This window comes from Meles meles, chromosome 3 (genome assembly GCF_922984935.1).
Source record: "Meles meles chromosome 3, mMelMel3.1 paternal haplotype, whole genome shotgun sequence".
Lineage (NCBI taxonomy): Eukaryota > Metazoa > Chordata > Mammalia > Carnivora > Mustelidae > Meles > Meles meles.
In genome coordinates, this window is record NC_060068.1 from 76953942 (window position 1) to 76973381 (window position 19440).

Here is a 19440-nt window from a genome sequence, read left to right on the forward strand (position 1 = left end):
TGGGAAATCAGAGTTTGGGAACAAACACTGGTTTGTACCTGGGGGACATTCGGGATTTCTTAGCCTGGACATGCAGAGGTCCACGGGAAATGGTGTGCACAACTAGACGCGAATGAGTGCTAATTAGTAAAGATGAGACTAACATAAAAAAGTGTGTATCCCGTTGATTATCTTCCCATTTAGCACCTTGGTACAACGATTTGCAAGGCTGAAGCAGGAGACAACAAATTTATCATTAAACAGAAATAGTTCATAGCTGCCAGCTTCTCACACTCCAACTCAATTCTCTCTCCTTGTTCCCGGCATCCCCATCCACACCCACTGGCAGGGGACAGGAGCCTCACTGTACTTTGGGGCTGCTGAGCAGGGGGCCAGCATCCTCATCCACCTGTTAGGTGGGATGTCTGGGGTCTCCTGACTTTTCACCGAAGACAGCACGCAGCCTCTAAATCACCGTCTGAATATCCAAGAGGTGCCGCCCTTCAGAAGGGAGGCAGCGCTCTGGCTGGTTAAGACCGTACAGATCCTTTGTTTAAGGGACACAGAAGAGACTCCGGGACAAAAGTAACTTTCCTAAGGAAAGATTCAGAAATAGCAAAAGCATGGTCAGTGTTAGCATATGATATTCTCGCCTTTTTGAGTCAGAAGTGGCTCTGTACATTTTGCTTTCAAGCTGTCTGCACCCCAAGAGTTGGCCGGCAAGATCAGGGGTTAGAGCCTGTGCTAGGCAGCCCGCAGCTGGGGTGTGGAAGCAGCTTTTGCCACCTGCTATCTGTGTCATTTCCGGCAGATCGTTTCACCTCCCAAAGCTTCCATTTCCCCATCTGTAAAGCTGGATAACAACAACATCTACCTTCCCTCCCTTCAAAGGCTGAAGTGAGGGGGTAAATGACTTAATATTTGAAACCTGCTTACAGACACAAAAACAAAAACATGGCCAGTCTTGTCACTCAGAATGCACCCTCATAGAGGAAACTACCTTCTAGGTGGGGGGGTCATGTTTTCAAGTTGCCTATAAAAGACCAGGTGCCCTGTATCATGATTACGACAGCCTCAAAGCTCAGACTGGTTCAGTGGCAAGAAGAGGTGTGGCTCAAAGCAGAAACTGACAGGGAGCCTGGATGGGAGCCCCCGCCACGGCTGACGGGCAGGACCAGGTGGAGAGGAGGAGGGGCTGAGCCTGAGGGCAGGACGGCGGGGCTGCAGGGCGGCTGAGCGCCATCAGAACGGTCCACAGGAGCTACTTAGTCTGATCTCTAAGTCAGATCCTACTTACACCTTTCCTCCCACCCACACTGAAAGTCTGTACGAGGCTCATCTTTTACCCAACCTCCATTTCAGATTGGGAACAAAGAATAGATCTGCACTCAGTGCTCTCACTGATGCTAGATTTAGTGTCTTGCTAAGCAATGCCAAAAATTTTAAAAATTAAAAAAGGGCCCCCCGTCATCTGTCAAAATAACTGACAGAAGAGACGAACTGTAGAAACTCTCACTTTAGGACACTCTGATCCCCGTGGTCTTTGAACACATGAAGTCCCTGCCATCCCAGCAGCATCTGCGTTCCTGCCTCAAGTGGTCAACCAGGCATGATCCCACCGGACCCCTGGTCTGAAGCGGCAGGCTCGAAGCCCAAACGCAAAGATGCTCATTGGTACGTTCCCTTATTGGGAAAAGAGCCACCGTCTCCTCTGGGACTGCTAAAACCCCAACACTGATGTTACTTAAAAGTTTGCTTTGTCTACAGACCCCACAGAGGTGTGCCCCTTTAGCAGGCTGATTGCTGGGGCCAAGCAGAGGTGACCGTGCTTTCCTGTTTCAGAGGAAGGGGGCCCTGCTGGAGAGAGGGAGGAGTTCTGAGCCAGACATCAGGGAGCCGGGTCTGGCTCCTGGCTGTACCTCTGAGGGGTCTAGGACTATGCATCTATACTGGAGCCATTTGTGGTCACATGTGACTATTTAAATTTAACGAAATTAAATAGCGTCCCAGCTTCCGTTTCTCAGCCACCCTAGCTGCACTTCAAGTGCCCCATGAGCCACATGTGGCTACTGCACTTGGCACTACGTTTCCACCATCATAAACGGTTCACCTGGGCAGCGGTGACTGACCCTCTCTGAGACCTAATCGCCTCCCTGGTCCGGTCAGAGTAACCACATCTGCCTGGGTTTAGGCCCCCACAGGGCTCTGCCAGGAGAAGCCATCTGTGACGTTCTGAGCATTCATCTGTGGCGGTTGCTCTAACAGGTCTTACCTCACATAACCCTCACAGTCGCTAGAAGAAAGAAGGGACACCATCCGCATTTAGATGGAAGGAGAAACGGAGTCCCGGAGGAGCTGAATAGTTCGCTCAGGCACGTGGCTGATGGATGCGAGGGAGGGGATTGCCATCCGGGTAACTCCAACCCCGAAGCCCTCCCCACCGCCCCACCGCTTCTCCAGCGACCTTCCAAAGGCCCCTCGGTTCCAACATCCGTGCTACACGGGCACCATGGCCCGAGGTCAGCTCCAACGGGGATTTCTGGAGGTATGAAAGCTTTCATCTCAACTTCTACACGGGACTACAAAGTTGAGTTGTGAGAGCTGCTGATTCGCGTCTCATAGCCCAACCTCTGTTTCTTTGCTAAGTGTGCTCAGGAAGTGCTACAGGATGTGGATTCTAACAGACGCTAGGCTCTGTGTGAGTGTGTGTGTACGTGTGTACTGCTACATGACAGACTACACAGAAAGCTCTCTGATCATGGGAGAAGCATGTATGTACGTAACAAGTATCATACATACCGTTCACAGTGAAAGAGCAAGGGGGGGGGGAATGAGTGTCACTGGCCGATAAGGGGTTTTATCCTTACCATGGAGAAAGTACGTAATATCAGTAAGAATAATAGTAAAACCAACAGAAGACTGGGAAATGCCCGAGACGAGGGGCATGGGCTGGGGAGACCCTCTTGGGTGCTACCTGATCTTGATGAGAGTAGTAGTCGTACAGGTGCATTCAAGGTAAAAAGTCACTGAGCCACACTCCTAAGTTCAGTGCCCCTTCTACGAATGTAATAGCTTGGTAAAATGCAACAAAGCATATAAACCGAAATACAAAAACTCGAGAGTTCTTCGTCATCGGCTGAATGCATGCTCTCTTTGTTCCCCAAACAATGAGTGTAAGAGGCCTAGTGAGTTAGAAACCCAACAGCTGAGTCATTTGGATACAGTCTGTGAAGCTGCTCGCCCACATGACCTGCACCTCCTGTACCACAAACAAGGATGTAGTCATCAAGCAGCGAAACTGCTGTTCACCGATCCCATTAAACTGCTCTGTCCGCTATCCTTCCCCACCCTGCACATAGCTTTGGGGCAGGCACCAACGTCTTTGAGAACTTTTAGGTACAGAATTCTATCTTCTTCAATCAGAAAGGCCAGTCCAATACATTATCCAAGTTCCCCGTTCAGTCCAGTAAGACATTTCCTTCCTGGCCTAGCTTGGCCCGCCTTCAGCCTGGAAGCCTCCCTAAAGGTCCTCTGTTCTTTCCCCAAAACACCCCGTCTCCACTCCCTGCTTCCCCTTCCACATGCCAGGGCAGGTGGAGCTGGGCCCTGCTCTGGACGTGGTAGACGGACGGTGGCTAACTCCTGTGGGGCACGTGGTGGTATTCCTGGAGTCCTCTCCGCTGGAGACTGAAGGCCAGCTCCCCTGACTCAGGCAACGTCTCCATCCTCTCACGCTCACATCTACCCCTTGTCTGGCACCCTCTAGGGCTCAATTCTTACTAGTGAATGAACGAAGGAGGGAAAAGAGAGGAAGCAGCAATGGTTCCTCCATGAGTTCCGTGGGGAAGGAGATTTTTATGTGAGTAGGTCATTTTTATCTGATCTCGTGCTTTTAAAGCATTTGTCCTAACCTACAGTTAAGAAAATGAGGGATCATTTCATTCTTGGCCAGGTGTCCCTCCCATGGTACCGAGTCAGAGTGAGCAGGTCGTGACCTGCAGACACCACTGCAGGCTCCTTCCTTAGTGCTGTTCCGTGGTCTGTAGGATTCCTCAAACAACTGGACAGAGTCTCTCTCCAGGATCAGTGGATCGATAAGGCAATGCAAGAAAACCAAAATTGCTACAGATTATACATACCAGGCCTCTAACACACACACTCGAGGTCAGCCTCAAAGCCCTGCCCTCTCTTGTCTGTGCACAGAAGACAAAGCAGCCCAGGAACACATGGTTAAAAACTCAGTGGCCCTGAAAACTGCAGATAGCTTGGAATTGTGCAAATGATACATGAGGCCTCCTAGCAGGAAACACTTGAGAAGTGTGCAGACACCTAATGAGAACACTTCTTTCTCTCAGATTTTCTACACACACAGCCCTGATTTCTGGTCCCTTGGTGGCTTTAGTCTCTGTCTTGGCTGACTTCGGAAACTGTAAATGCTTGCGGATGACCTCCTGGAGAGAATGCATAAACTGGCTTTGAGAACTCTTCCTGGGCATCTCCCAGGTGCCCAGCACAGCAGAGTCCTGAGGAAGCAGACACAAAGATGACGGAGACAAGCCAGGTCTGCAGGGAACTAAGGGCTCCTTGCCCCGGGAGGAAATGTTTATCTCCTGTCCTTAGCTAGAAGGGATCTGGTCACACCCACCTACGGTGGACTTGATGTCTTTCATGCTTCTTGATTCAATATTGCCTTTAACCCTCACTACATCCTTGGGGGAGGCAAGAGATGGACGGTTGTTCTCATTCTCAGAAGAGAATATTCACCCCCAGTGAGGCCAAGGGACAGAATCGGGCCCCACAGAAGATACAATAGCAGAGTTGGAAGAAGAACACGTGTGTCCTGACTCTGGGCTCCTGCTTCCACTAACCCATAGACAAGGCATGTGGGAGGAACCCAGCCAGGCCTTGTGGCCTCCTTTCAACATGAGAGGCAATAAATGAGTGAAAAGGCGTAACAAAATGAAGAGAAACTAGGGCAGAATGTATAACAGATGAAAATTTTTGGAATCAGGAAAAAAAAAAAGCATCCTAGTCTTACTAAAGGAAAACCTAAGGTTCCAGAATGGCATTCTAGCACACTGCGGGGAAGGAGTTGAGGGGGACATCCTAGGGAAATTTTATTTCTCATAATTCTGCCACTCTATTTCTCCTGAATTAAGTTCAGGGTCCTACCTACCCATACTAGTCACCTTTGGTGAGAAATGAGAAATAGATACATGATACTTAATATTGTGTAGTAGATTCAATTCTCCAGATTATCTGGGGACAAAGCTACATCTTGTCACTTCCCTGAGGCTTTTCTGTTTTCGATAAACAGAAGCGAATTCTCTGGTTGGTCTACCATGTGAGTAGTAATGCAATTTGCCATGTTTGGCTGTATTTTTTTTTGAAAAGACTCCAACTTCCTACTCATTTTTTGGGGAAAATTATTAATTAAAAATAATCAGGTTGCCACAATAATGTCACAGTCTGGGACTCAACCAGCATAGAGTGAATAAGATCATGAAAAATCCTATTGTCCAAGCCCTTCAGTTGTGAGGTGAAACCAAAGAAAACCAAAACCAAAGTGAGGGTTAACTAGTGAGTTCTTTATTTATTTAGGTACCATGGCGATCTGCTTGCCTGGGGTCTGTCAAGCCAGGGGCCACACCCACACCCCAACTGGCTCAGGCCACATCAGGTGATGGAGAACTCACCCAAATGAGGAAGGAGACAGAATGTGTACACGATGAGGTTACAATGGGACAATCGGAAACCAATCACAGATCCTTAAAATACACTCACACATTCAGGGAAGGGAAGAAAAGACAAAGGTGGGAGTGGTAAGACCTTCCTCGGGCACATCAGGGTCTACATTTTATACAATAATCGTGTCAGGACAAAAGACTGGATATTTGAGCACTGTGTACCAGCCACACATGACTCCCATGTTGAGAGGGTATGAGAAGGTGGGGTCCCAGTGTGGGCTCCCTAAATGGAACTGGTGACCAAATGCTCCCCACATAGACACAAGCCCTAAGTAACAGGCTGCAAAGTGTCCGAACTGTCCGGCTAACATTTAGGATGCTTTGTGGATTACAACTAAATGCCTCAGGATGCAATCTGAATAAAGAGACCCGTGCTTCCCTATCAAACCACTTTCTATCCCAGTGACGTGGTGCTATTCAGTCCGATACTCCCCATAGGCACACACGTGTTTATGCAAGTACAACGCAGCCAAAGTCAAGCCAGATGATAACACCTTCCTGTAAAGCTCTTTATCCTAGAAGCAAGGGATTCCGTCCAGCCATCTCCCCATCTGAGTTCTCTTCACCCAAAGTAGAGTGAGCCCAGTATATTGCAAATTGCTTTGCAACTCTTTTCTAGCTACTGTAAGAGTTCTGTGTGGATTGTGAGGGATTCTGGTTTCAGATTGTTAAAAAAAAAAGGGCACTGGGGATTGACAGAGAGGAGGTGAGGTTGGCAGGGAATCCAGATTAGAGGTTTCGGAGAGAAGATTTGCAGACAGCAGGGAGCTGAGCCCCAGGTCAGGCTGGGCTTTGGCTTGCAGCTGGGAAGACACCGGAAGGACCTCTGTGAAGCTTTGTGCCCTGGAGGCTTGTGCCACCTTTTTGAAGCACCCACGGACCCCTTGAATCAGAACTCAGGACCCTGGAGTCCAAAACCAGAGAGGAATGGAATGGCTGGTCAGACACGGAGTAGATTTCATTATCATGTATCTGCAGTGAGCCGAACAGGACTTACAAGCAGCATCCTCAGACGACGAGGAGGAGAGACTAGACATTTTCAGTGGGCTCAGGATGGTCCTCAGAATTTGAGTCATAAGGGATCCATTTTTACTTATTGAAGATGCATAAGATAAAATTTTTAGATCCTGTGTTTAACGTGCTACCTTCATTTTAATTTTAATTAACACTTCAGAATTGTCATGGGCTAACTGATGGCAAGGCCCAAATCCCACTTTTCCCAATTAGTGAATTCTCCTCCCATAGGGACTGTAGGTGCCTGGCTCTCTCCTAACCCCATCTCATGGACTGTGGTCACCAAGGGCCACATGGCAAACCCATGACAGCCTCTGGGAATATACTGAAGTGAGACCTGGGAGCTCCTCCTTTCTCTGTTTCTTTAAACATTTTATATGTTTAATGTGTTCTGATCTGAGCCACTCAGGGCCCCCTTCCCTCGCTTCAAAACTCTCCTGGCACAGTGCCGGGCAGCCATGCGTCTGCCAGTGCCCGCCCATTGCTCGGCAGTGGGTAACCAAAGCACGATGCGTGTCTCCAGCCCATGAAGCAAAGGAGGCCCTTACCTTATTTTCTGAAACTGTGAAGTGGGTATACGTTATACAAACGTGTACTGAAAACACACAAACCAATAACAAGTAGGTCTCCTGTCAGCATGATGTAATTTCAAAACAGAGTACTAGGAACCAGAACATCAAAAGCTTGAGGCAAAATGTCTCCTAAATCTGCCTGAGAAAATAGTCCCCAACCAGACACCAGAGTGTGTGGGCCCAGAGTGTTGCTCATCTCCAGGGCATCTGCTGTTTTCCTCAGGGGAGGAGCGGCTGCTGACCCCCAGGGGCTCAGTCGTGGCTACCTTGAGGGCCCACGAATGGCTCCCTGGGAGGCACAATACGGTGGCTTTAGTGCCCTCGGGTAGGTGCCATTGCCTCAAAAGATGAGGAAGAGGGGAGCCGGGCTTCCCCTGCTGTGTCCTGCTGGATCCTGGATATTTGGCCAATACCCGTGTGTCTGCTTTGATCTGTATGTCTATCCTAGTTCTTCCCTTTCTTTTTTTTTTTTAAGATTTTTATTTATTTATTTGACAGAGATCACAAGTCGTCAGAGAGGCAGAGAGAGAGAGAGAGAGAGAGAGAGAGAGAGAGGAGGAAGCAGGCTCCCTGCTGAGCAGAGAGCCCTATGCGGGGCTCAATCCCAGGACCCTGAGATCATGACTGAGCCAAAGGCAGAGGCTTTAACCCACTGAGCCATCCAGGCTCTATTCCCTTTCTGTTCTAATTCCAAAGTTTCAGACCCTAACTCCATAGACTCAGAAGGCATTTTACAAATGTCATGACTTAAAAAGTTGGTTTAAAAAAACCCCAAAACCCCCCTGAAAGTAATTAGCGATACCACTGAATTACCTGTGCATGCTTTGAGACCCAGTGACGAAGGACATTCAGGACTCGATTGGTGGCTGTTCTCCGTATAATAAATTCTTTGTCACACGTCCTCTCAGTGTTGTTAAATCCTTAGGAGGAGAATAAACACACACATGTAGTTAAAGCCAATCCCCAGGAATCTGGAAAAGATCACTTATTTTAGGACCTGTGTTAACGGACACTTACAAATACACAGCTTGGGAGAGAGGTAGCGGGGTTTCAGACTGTTGAGAATTCTGCCTACTTACTATTACACCCTCAGCTGTGAGGACACCACACAGATACAGGTGCAATTAAATGAATAATGTACACACAATTATTAAAGTCACTGACTAAAGCTAAATCTGATCTAATGACATTTCCATTTATGCCTGCCTTGTTCTAGAACATAAAACCAAGAAAGTTTTAACAAAGCATGTAAGTGAACACTAGTTGATACTTTTGCCTCAAAGTCATACAACCAATAACATTTTCAATATTCAGATGCATTAGCCCATACCTTGGCTCATAGATGATACAAATACCTCATTATGTGCCCATGTACTGAGAAGGGGGGTGGCAAAATGGTTGGTTAAGAACATGATCTCTGCAGCCAGACTATCTGGGTTCAAATCTCTGTTGTCCTACCCTGGCAAGATACAGCACCTCTCTGTGACTGGTTTCCTTGTGTCCTGCACGGGCTAATATGTACCCACCTCACAGTGTTGTTATGGAGATTTAGTCAATACATGTCAAGCACTTAGAATGACATCTGGAACAACAGTGAGAGCTCACTAAATATACTTCAGTACTGATTAAGTGTCTTTGGTTCCCCACTGTGCCAAAATAGGTCTCGGTCACCTTTTCACTATCAAGAAAGTACTTCAATTTTTTTTCTATTGAGTCTCTGTTTTAAAAGATTTTACCTTCCGATCATGATTAAGTGACATATTTCCTTTAAAAAATGAACGCAAGCCTTATATAACTTCACTGGCAAACTTCCTGAAAGTTGTCTACACTCACTTATTCCATTTCCTCATCTTCTACATGCTCTACATCCTACTCCAAGCTTCTCACCCCCATCTTACCACCCCAACAGCTCTTGTTAAGGTCACTAGGAACCTGCATGTCTCTGTATCCAAGGGATAGCTATCATGTCTCCATTGGAAAGCTCATTTGATGAATACCTAAAATCGAATCCTCATGGGTTTATATCCCTAAATCTCTTCTCTGGGCTCTGGATCCACATATTCAACTGCTTCTTGATATTTTTCTTTTAGATGTTTCAAAAACCTCAGAACCAATCTGTATAAAAGAAAAAGCCATGCCCTTCCACCAAACCATGTCCTTATCCAGTGGTCCCAACTTCCTAAAGAGACATCACTAGCCATCCGGTTATATAAGCCAGAAACTGTGGAATTGTTCCTGGCCCATCTCTCTCACCTTCTTCCCCATAATTTTATTTGCTAAGTAAATCTCAAATCTGTCCATACCTTCGTCTCTACAAAGTCAAAATTGAAGTTGAGCTACCAGCAACTCTCAGTCTGGCCTACTGACAATAGTTTGTCATTTCCTGCTCCCTCAAATCTTTCTCTTCTTTTCAAAGGCCAAATTACATGTGTCATCCCCCTGTTTAAAGCCCTTCAGTGGCACTTAGGATAAACAGAAAAAGTCCTTAACACAGCCCACAAGTTCTTCCATGGTTTGACTCCTAGCTCCCTCTCAGCCTTTTCTGGAACCATATTCTTCTCACTTCTCTTTCATCTCACCACCCTTTTTTTTAGTCCTTCATTCTCACCCCAGGGCCTTTGCACATACTGCTCTGCATCTGGCAGAATTACCACTCCCCTTTTCATTCAGTGAAAGCTATTCTTGTTTATTTCACTTCCCCTTCCTGGCCTGAGTTGAACACATCAACACATCTCACAGCACCATGCGCATTTACTTTCGGGCACTTGTTCCATTTACAATTTCACTTTTATTTATGTAGCCAGGGATCGGGTATGTTTTTGCTGAGCACAACAAGCACATATCTGGCATGTAGCAATGCTGTATACAATGTACATTTGCTGAATAAGTGAATGAAAGCCTGGATAGTGAGAATTTACAAAATATTGAATGTGATTTGAATGTTAAGGGGATAGAGTGAAAGATAAATGAATAGTCCTCAGAGTCTACGAAATGAGTTAGACAAAAAAAAAAAAAAAATCTATGAACATCTTAAGAGCAGAGGCCCCTTTTCCACACTGCTCTTTGGATGTAGGCAGGCATCTTTGACCCTCCAGCAGACACAGTCAGAGGATAATGATGATGTGCTCTTGGCCGAACAGACCTCTTTTTAAAAAATCTCTTGCTATTAAAAGCTTCCAAATCCTAGGTAAAATATAATAAATATCTTTTAAAATGCATAGCTGAGTTCTCAAGAAAATGAATTTTCTAGGGTCAAACACGCAGGGACCGGAAAACCAGAACCAAGCCTCTGAACTGATGCTAGCAGCCTCAAGAGGAGAGCGGTTCGCCAGTCTGGGAAATACAGGATTTGGCTTGTAAATCCATGTGGTTCAGGAGAAGAAGCCGCAGGGCCTTCACTAAGTATGAGTGAGGGAATAGGAACTACGACTCCCACATAAAACTGGAACTTGACCAGTCCCCTGTGAAGAGTGGATGAGGGGGAAAAAGTGCTCCAAGTGCACAAGGAGACCATTAAGAAACTTATCCATCTCTGCCTGAATCTCTGTGGGGATGGCAAAGGAAGCCTCCCCGAGAACTGACAGCCATAGGCCCACTTCATGCAGATTTGAAGCGCAGATAAAGCCACTATGGGATGGCCTGTCCCACTAAATGAGAAGCTAAAAAGTGGCCCGTGCCAATGATAATCCTGGGACCCCGGACAAAAGTATACATAGAATCTCTCTGGAGGGACAGAAACTCAACCTCAGCCTATATTGGCTCTCCACTAAAAATAAAAAGAAAAACAAAACAACTCTGAAGAAAAACTCACAATCCAAAATTACAAAACACTCAAACTGTCTGCCATGAGCAAGGATCAGTAGACACAGGGATGACGAACATGCCATCCCACCCCTCCACCACTACCAAGAATTCCAGGTACCAGAACTAATAGATAGATCCAGTTTAAACATCCTAAAATTAAAATGTCTACAAAGACTAGTGATATAAAAGTGGACACCGAAAACATGATAAAAGAATAAAAAAATTTTACAGTCAGATTTTACAAGAACCACATAAAACTTCAAAGTTAATAGAATTATTTTTTCAATTACTGTTAAAAAATAGATAAGCTGAAATCAAAAACTCATAGGATACATTAATACTGATTAGACAGGCCCCACCAAACCAACAATAAACTGCAAAGAGATTAAAAAAACCAGACTTCAGAAAAGTATTCAGATGCAGTACCAAGAGTTAAACAGAGAAAACAGAAAAAAAGTGTTAAAAGACAGGCAGGAAAGAGTTAGAAGTTCCAACAAAAAAACCAGAAGGACAGTATAGGAAAATAATTTTTTAGACCTGATGGAAGACATGAATTTTCAGGTTCAGGAATTGCAATGAACCCAAGGAGGATAAAGAAAATGAAAGCTGCACCCAGAAAAACTGCAAAATGATGGAATTCCAAGACACAGATACCTTTGAAGCAACTGGTGAGGATATATTTATGATCTACAAAGGAAAGGCAGATGAAAAGGACAGGAAATGGTATGGGGACTGGGGAGAGTGGATGAGAATGCTCAGATCAACCAAATTAGAGTAGAGACTTCAACGGGAGTGAGAGTTGGGGAATATTAAGGCACCATCATTTTGCCGGAGGATGGAAGTCAAAAGCTCTTAGAACATTGAAAAAGGGTAATGAGGCAGTCTCCTACCTGTATATGTAAGTATAAGGATGCCAATCAGTGAGATGAGAATAGATGGGAGTAAGAGAGAGACAGAAAGACGAAAATCAAAGTGAAATATTAAGAAAGAAAAGCACTTTTAACAGAGCTGCTACTCCTTTAACGTATTTTGGAAAAAGCATCTATCACTACTGGTCTCTTCGTGTCTGCATCAGGGGTGGGTGGCAGGGGAGTTTCTTTTGAAAGAATGCCAAGGAACGGTCTTCTGCTCTCCAAGTTATTGCGTGTCACACATTAAAAGACCACTTCAAGGATTTTCTTTATCAAATTTCCAATATTTCCACAAATTCAAATCTCAACCTCTATTACCATTTAGGTTAGGATTTGATTACACTGCTTAGATGTTCTTCATAACTCCTAACCACCATGTTATTTATCTTTTCTGTGGAGATTGCAGCTTGGTAAGTTCTCAGTATCTCTGCTGCTCAGAGCTCATCACCTGCTGTCACTTGCAGACTCAACATTCTCTTGGAAGGTGACCAGGTACTACTTAAGTGATCCCCAACAATGCACACTCAGTGCAGCTGGAACAATCCTCAGCTAGTAGGAAAGATGAGTAAGATAGCAGGACCAGCCACAGGCAGGACCACCCTTCCAAGTGCTGAGAACCAGGGAGGGAAGGCTCCAAAAACACACATTCCATTGCACCCTTCCCAAGTCAGGCCATCCATCCATGTGTGGCTCCAGGATGGACAACAAGTCAAGTCCAGAGCAATCCTCCACATAACCTCTCTGTGGCTTAGTTTCCTAACTTGTAAAATGAGCAGAATAAAACCATGTAACATTATGTTAAAAATTAAATAATTCTTGTAAAACAAGGAAATCATACTCAATGAAATCATATTTATTATACTTTCACCTAGAGCTGGCTTCATCCATCCACCCGCCCCCTTAATCTAATAATGGCCCTCAGTAAATACTTTTGCCAGAAAGTTAGTTATAAGCTATATGTGAAAGCAGCAAGGATTTGATGAACATCAACTTATTTCCCTCCTGGAGAACCTTTCTCACTGCTTGATCAACAGATGGAGATCTTTGATTTTCTAGAGGAATACTCTCTCAGTTCCATGTAAACCAGCAACAGTTTAGAAATTCCCTAAACCAGATACCTGAACCAGCTCTCTGAGGGGCATACCTGTAGCAAATGCTGTTAAAGCAAGTTTTATAAAAGGAGCTGCGGCTTATTCATGTACTGAAATTAATGCCTTACCTGGGCTCTCATGAGCTCGCTCATGTCATCAGACATGCCCATCTCCCCATTTTTCACAGACTTTAAAGCTACATGATCAGAGCAACAATTCTCCATCACTCATTAGGCTTCCTCTTTATTTTAAGCCACCATCTAAGTTGGAGGCCGCCTGGGCAATATTTATTTCTGAATTTTAGCATGAGCTACACAGCTAATTGGTGGCAATTCCATGTGGAAACTATTTGATCCTAGAATCACAGCTCCATCCCCCAAGGAGTTCCCGCACCATTTTTTGGGAATAGCAAATAGAAAATCTTTGCAGGGCTTTACACAGCTTTCACCTGTCAAGTGTGACAGCACAATGAAACCACGTATGCCAGGAGAGTTTCTTTTACGAATGCACATGTCTGGAATACAGCACCCCTAGAGTCCTGCCTTTCTCAACTTTTGCATATTCTTTTGAAGTTGTAGGCACTGGTCAAAATGACTAATGTGGGCAACAAAAAGCCATCTGGAAAAGTGGTAAGAACCAAATCACCATACATGTGAATTTAAGAATGAGATTCAACTTTACAGTCCTCCCCCCAGACACCTTGTGACTCATGCCATCCCTTCTAGCAACTGGTAGATGAGGCATCTCTCGCATTAAATATACACTCCCTGGTGAAGGGAGTTCATTTCAAGCATCTCTGTAGGCCCTTCAGCTTCGCACACAAGCACTCAGCAGTTACTTTTTTTTTTAAGTTTATTATTTATTTGACAGACAGAGATCACAAGTAGGCAGAGAAGCAGGCAGAGAGCGAGGGGGAAGCAGGATCCCCAATGAGCAGAAAGCCGAGTGCAGGGACCCTGAGATCATTGCCTGGGCCGAAGGCGGAGGCTTCAGCCCATTGAGTCACCCAGGCCCCCATTACTTTTCTTTTCTTTCCCCCTCTCCATTACATTTCTTAATAAAAATCCCATCACTCCCTATGGAAACTATCTGAAAGTGCCTGCAGGTGCTTTACATCTGAAGTCAGGGCATCCTTTCACCGTATCACTGTGGTGACCACAAATCTGAAATCTATCACAACCAGAAGATACAATAAAGTAGTGGGGGAGGCAGCCAGGGAAATTGAAAATAGAGGGGGAAAGGGAAAGCTTCACTTTATTCCTCAAATGATATGACACTCGGCCAACTTCACTGTCTTCTTTGTCAGAGGCAAGTAAAATAACGTGATATGGAAATAAGACGACACATAGGTGGATTATGGGCTAGTCCAGTTAGAGCTACTCTGAAGCTACAGAGGACAAACTAGAAAAGACAAGGAATTCTTGAGCACAGGAAAGTGTTTTAACATCAGAAGTAGATGGCCAAGAACTAGACCACAGAGCTCTTATGAATTCCAACAAAGCACCTTTAAGCCATCCTTCTGAATTGGTGAGGAAAGTCAGAGTAGAATCAAAAAAGAGCCAAAAAGCAGAGAGATAATAATGCTATCAATGGTCCACGGTGATGGGTTGTCAGGGAGAAAAAGTAAATGCTAACTACTGGTTACTGTATCACATATCTAGGAACTGTTTCTTGTCGTGTTTTTATCACCACTATTCTGCATTGCTGGTCTTAATAAATTTAGGCTTGTTGAATAAAAGCACTGGGAGCACTTTAATGTTTTACATCAGTGAGGGAATTAAGAAATGTATGTCAGTGATGCATTATTTTTCACTTCATACAAATGGGGCTCAGTCTCTCCAATAACATCACTTGTATCAATATGCTTTGCTTTATCTAGTAAATATCATCCTAAAAAAATCATGTCATATAATTGGTTTGTACATTTCCATGCTCTTGGGTTACAACATATTTCTACCCTTTGGTTGCTGGCATGGAAAGATCATTAATCTTTATTACTGCTGTTTGCCAGGCACTGTGCTAGGAGCTTTACAAGTGGTACGGAATTTCATCCTCATAACCAAGGACAATAATTCCAATTGCCATTTATTGCATGCCCACCAAGTAATCAGCAAAGTACCATGAATAATGTGGCTTCTTCAACAACAGCATCCGAATTGGGGTAAATGTTATTCCCATTTACAGATAAAGAAACAAAAAAGCGGTGAAGAAACTCGGCAAAGGGCATAGTTATTAAACAGCAGAGCCAGGATTTGAGCCCAGGTCTGCCCATTTCTAAAGCCAGAGTGCATTTATTTTTTTATTTTTTTTTAAAGATTTTATTTATTTATTTGACAGAGAGAGATCACAATAGACAGAGAGGCAGGCAGAGAGAGAGAGAGGGAAGCAGGCTGCCTGCTGAGCAGAGAGCCCGATGCGGGACTCGATCCCAGGACCCTGAGATCATGACCCGAGCCGAAGGCAGCGGCTTAACCCACGGAGCCACCCAGGCGCCCGCCAGAGCGCATTTAATTGCATCTCATTGGCTGGATCCAAAGTTTAGACTTCAATTTTTTCTTACAAGGTGGCAAACCAACACGTAAGGCTACAACAAAAGATCCTGGCAAAGTAAGTTCTTCCCTTGGGAGAGGGGGAGGGGGTTATGGACATTGGGGAGGGTATGTGCTATGGTGAGTGCTGTGAAGTGTGTAAACCTGGCGATTCACAGACCTGTACCCTTGGGGATAAAAATACATTATATGTTTATTAAAAAAATAAGAAATAAATAAAAAATTTTTTAAAAAAGTAAGTTCTTCCCTTTTAGTTCTAAACTTCGAGATGTGCTGACAGAGTGGCCCCCATTATAGAAATCTGTGTTTCCTACTGTAATGAGTACCAGACGTAAACCTTTATTTATTTAACTAGAATTAAAATTTTCTCAAAATGTGCTCTTTCCCCAAATTCAGTATGTTTCCTGCTGTGACCGTCATACAGACAGACCAGGGCTTTTAAAATTTCCAGTCATGACTTATTAATGGGGAATGAAATCGGTTTAGTGGGCTGTTCGCAGAATTTAAAAAAAAAAAATGAAATAGATGAAAACTGACTGAATGGATTGTACATAGAGAAGATGAGTATTCTTCTATCAATTTCTATCAATTGTGTGTGTGTGTGTGTGTGTGTGTGTGTGTGTATCCTGAGTCAAAATGTAAAATTATTTCTTCGAGTAGGTTGCAATAAAAAAGTCTGAAAGTGACTGATGTAGACAACCTGATTATTAGACTATGTTTAAATTATCTGCAGGAATTTCCCAGAACTCCTGGGAAACTGTGCGCCTTACTCTGAAACATGTCTGCAGGAGCAAGCAGAAGGAGCTGCTTCTCCTAGTGGCCCCCCATTGCTTCTGTCACCAGATACTTTCCCCACTCCGTGCCTAATCCTCCTGTTTGTCCACACTGTCTCATTCGTTGGTTCCCTGTCTGTGCTCCAGCTAACTCCGTGCAGCTTTCACTCCTTCAGGCACCTAACTGTCTCATCGTTTTTCTATGCACTCCAACCCACATCTTCAGTTCCAATATGCCCCCAAATCCCTCAGTTCAAGCTTCTTACGAGAGATGTCCATATAATGACACATTCTACCCTCATAAGTAATACACTTATGCATTAGAGGTATTAAATTAAATGTAAAATTAAATGTATGTTTCTGGCTCTCAAACTCCTCCCCATCTTAACTTTCCCTTGAGTTAATGGGATAATCATCATTTCGGCCTCTCAGATGGAAAACCTTATTCTTTTTCTTTCTTTCTTTTTTTTTTAAAGATTTGATTTATTTGACAGAGCTCACAAGTAGGCAGAGAGGCAGGCGTGGGGGGAAGCAGGCTCCCGTGAAGCAGAGAGCCCAATGTGGGGCTCAATCCCAGGATCCTGGGATCGTGACCCGAACTGAAGGCAGAGGCTGTAACTCACTGAGCCACCCAGGCGCCCTGGAAAACCTTATTCTTCTCTGTCTCTCCTTTGCTTTTCCCATTCAGTTAGCAAATACTATTAACTTTCTAGTAGCATCTGTCAGATTTGTCCCCTTTTCTCCACCCTCCTGCCACAATGCTAAGTCTAGGTTCTTCACACAGGTGTAGTGGCTACTGTCTCCTAGATAATCCTCCTTCTTCCATTCTCTCTGTCCTCCTGTTCTTCCTCCATCCCTAATTCAATTATTCGGTCAATAGCTATAGAGCCTCTACTGTGTTCCAGGTACTGCGTAGGTACTGGGGGACCAAGAGATGTGGTCCTTGAGCTCATGGAGTCTGCTCTATAAATGGGGAGGACATAACCTTCAAACAAGTAAAACACCAAAATGCATAACTGGAAACCCTGCAAATGAGCAAGTTGCATGTCTCTTCAAAAATAATCTTCAATCTCCCTTTCACTTGTTCCTGTTCCAGCACAAGTATTTCTCATGTCTCCATACTGCACACTGAACCAAGTAGAAAATAAATTCCTAGATATGAAGAAGGTAAGTTACTTACTCAAGGTCACATAGCTAGTATACTGAAGAAGACAAGGTAAACACAGACAAGCAGGAGATTTGCACATCCCCTACACTGAACCATGGTAACAGTGTTCCACTGCTAAGAAAACACAGGAGGCAATGAACAAAGGCTGCATAGTGGGCTTTGTTGTTGTTGTTTTTGTCTATTTATAAGTGTGTTCTTATCTCTCAGTTTTTGAGTTCTTCTTACATTAACCTGAGATTTTATCTAAGTACAATTAACTTTAACAGGGGAAAAAAACCATATTTTTCTAGACGGAGGAAAAGAAGCTCAGCAGGTTTATCATGATCTGTGATAAAAAAAAAATACACAAAGAATGGCAAAATCAATACCTTTCACTTGCTTTCATCTTTCAAGGAAATAAGTAACTATCAGCTGAATTGTTTTTATGGGTTTTTAAAAGTGTGTGTTGTAGATTCTTTTTATTTTTATTGATTTATTTATTTTCCTAAGAGAGCCAGAGAGCAGGTGCACAAGTCAGGGGAGAATGTCAGAGGGAGAGAGACAGAACCTTAAACAGGCTCCATTTCTCGCACAGAACCTGATGCGGGGCTCGATCTCACAATCCTGAGATCATGACCTGAGCCTAAATCAGGAGGTGGACGCTCAAGTGACTGAGTCACCTAGGCACCCCTGTGCTGTCAAGATTCTTAAAGGAATGATTTTATACTAAATTTAAAACTTGTGAGAACCTTTGTGTATTATTTCTATTCTCACAGTTCCAGAAAATATATTCCTTGCTTTTACAGATGGGAAAACGCAGGCTCAGAGAAGTCCAGTAGCCACATAAGTTCACAGAGAGCAAAGGAAGAGACAGAATTTATGGCCAGATGATCTGACTCTAAAACCCAGGCTCCTCCCACTGAAACACACCACCTGAGTGACTCTCCCAGGAAGTGCAAGATGCTCCTGTTTATGGCTGGGTTGTCTTCAGCCCTCCCTTTGCTGCCCCACCAGCTTCTGTGCTGGTGTGGAAATGCAACACGAATGCCAAGAAACAGGGTGATGGTGACTTCTGCCCGAGCAGAACGAGGGCATTTGAGGAGTCGGTGGGAAGTGAAGCCACCACGTAAGCAAAATTACTTGTCAAGATTATTGCTGAGGCAAGACGTAAAGAAAGAGCCTAGAAACTGAGAGGTGATATAGGTTGATAGGGGACAATAAGCTGAACCCATTTGAAAAGTAAGACACAGCAATCTGAAAAAAAAAAAAAACAAACAAACCCAAAAGGCACAAGATCTCGATGACTTTATGTCAGAGTTTGTTGACAGCACAACCACTATTAGCCAAGAGGCCTTTGAAAATACAGGGAATTCAGGGACTTTGGGGGAATATGGTGGAGTAGGAGGACCCTAAGCTCACTGCCCACAGACACATCTAGACAACACCCACATGAGAGTACACAACGCAGAAAACACCACAAAGACTTGCAGAATAGACTCTCCCCAGCTACATATGCAGAAGAGGCCACACTGCAGAAGGCAGGAAGGGCAGAAACTTACTTGGTAGCTAAGCAAACCCATGGGACTGCCCTCGGAGGCAGGGGCCCTGTAGGTGTAGAAAGACGGAAGAAACAGACACACTGGACAGCCCAGTATGTCTATAACATTTGGCCTTGAAAACCAGAGTGGTATAACTTCATGAGTTCTTTCAGTCAGCGGGGCTTAACACCTGGAACTTTAAAAGTCAGCGGGCCTGACTCTGAGAGAGTTGCAGGGCCACAAGAAATGGAGTCCATGCCCTTAAAGTGCCCGCACAACAGCCCTTCTGAGATACAGCATAGAAGGAGCAATCTG

The 19440-nt window shown here is 44.5% G+C and overlaps 1 protein-coding gene across 1 annotated transcript in view; it reads right to left on the bottom strand.

Annotated features, from left to right (window-relative positions):
• The window catches only part of RASGRF2 (Ras protein specific guanine nucleotide releasing factor 2), a 257001-nt gene that overhangs the window by 38020 nt on the left and 199541 nt on the right, over window positions 1-19440 (bottom strand). The window contains exon 18 of the mRNA XM_046000008.1: window positions 8126-8232. Within this exon, the coding sequence (XP_045855964.1) occupies window positions 8126-8232 (107 nt within the window). The remainder of the gene's footprint in view (window positions 1-8125; window positions 8233-19440) is intronic.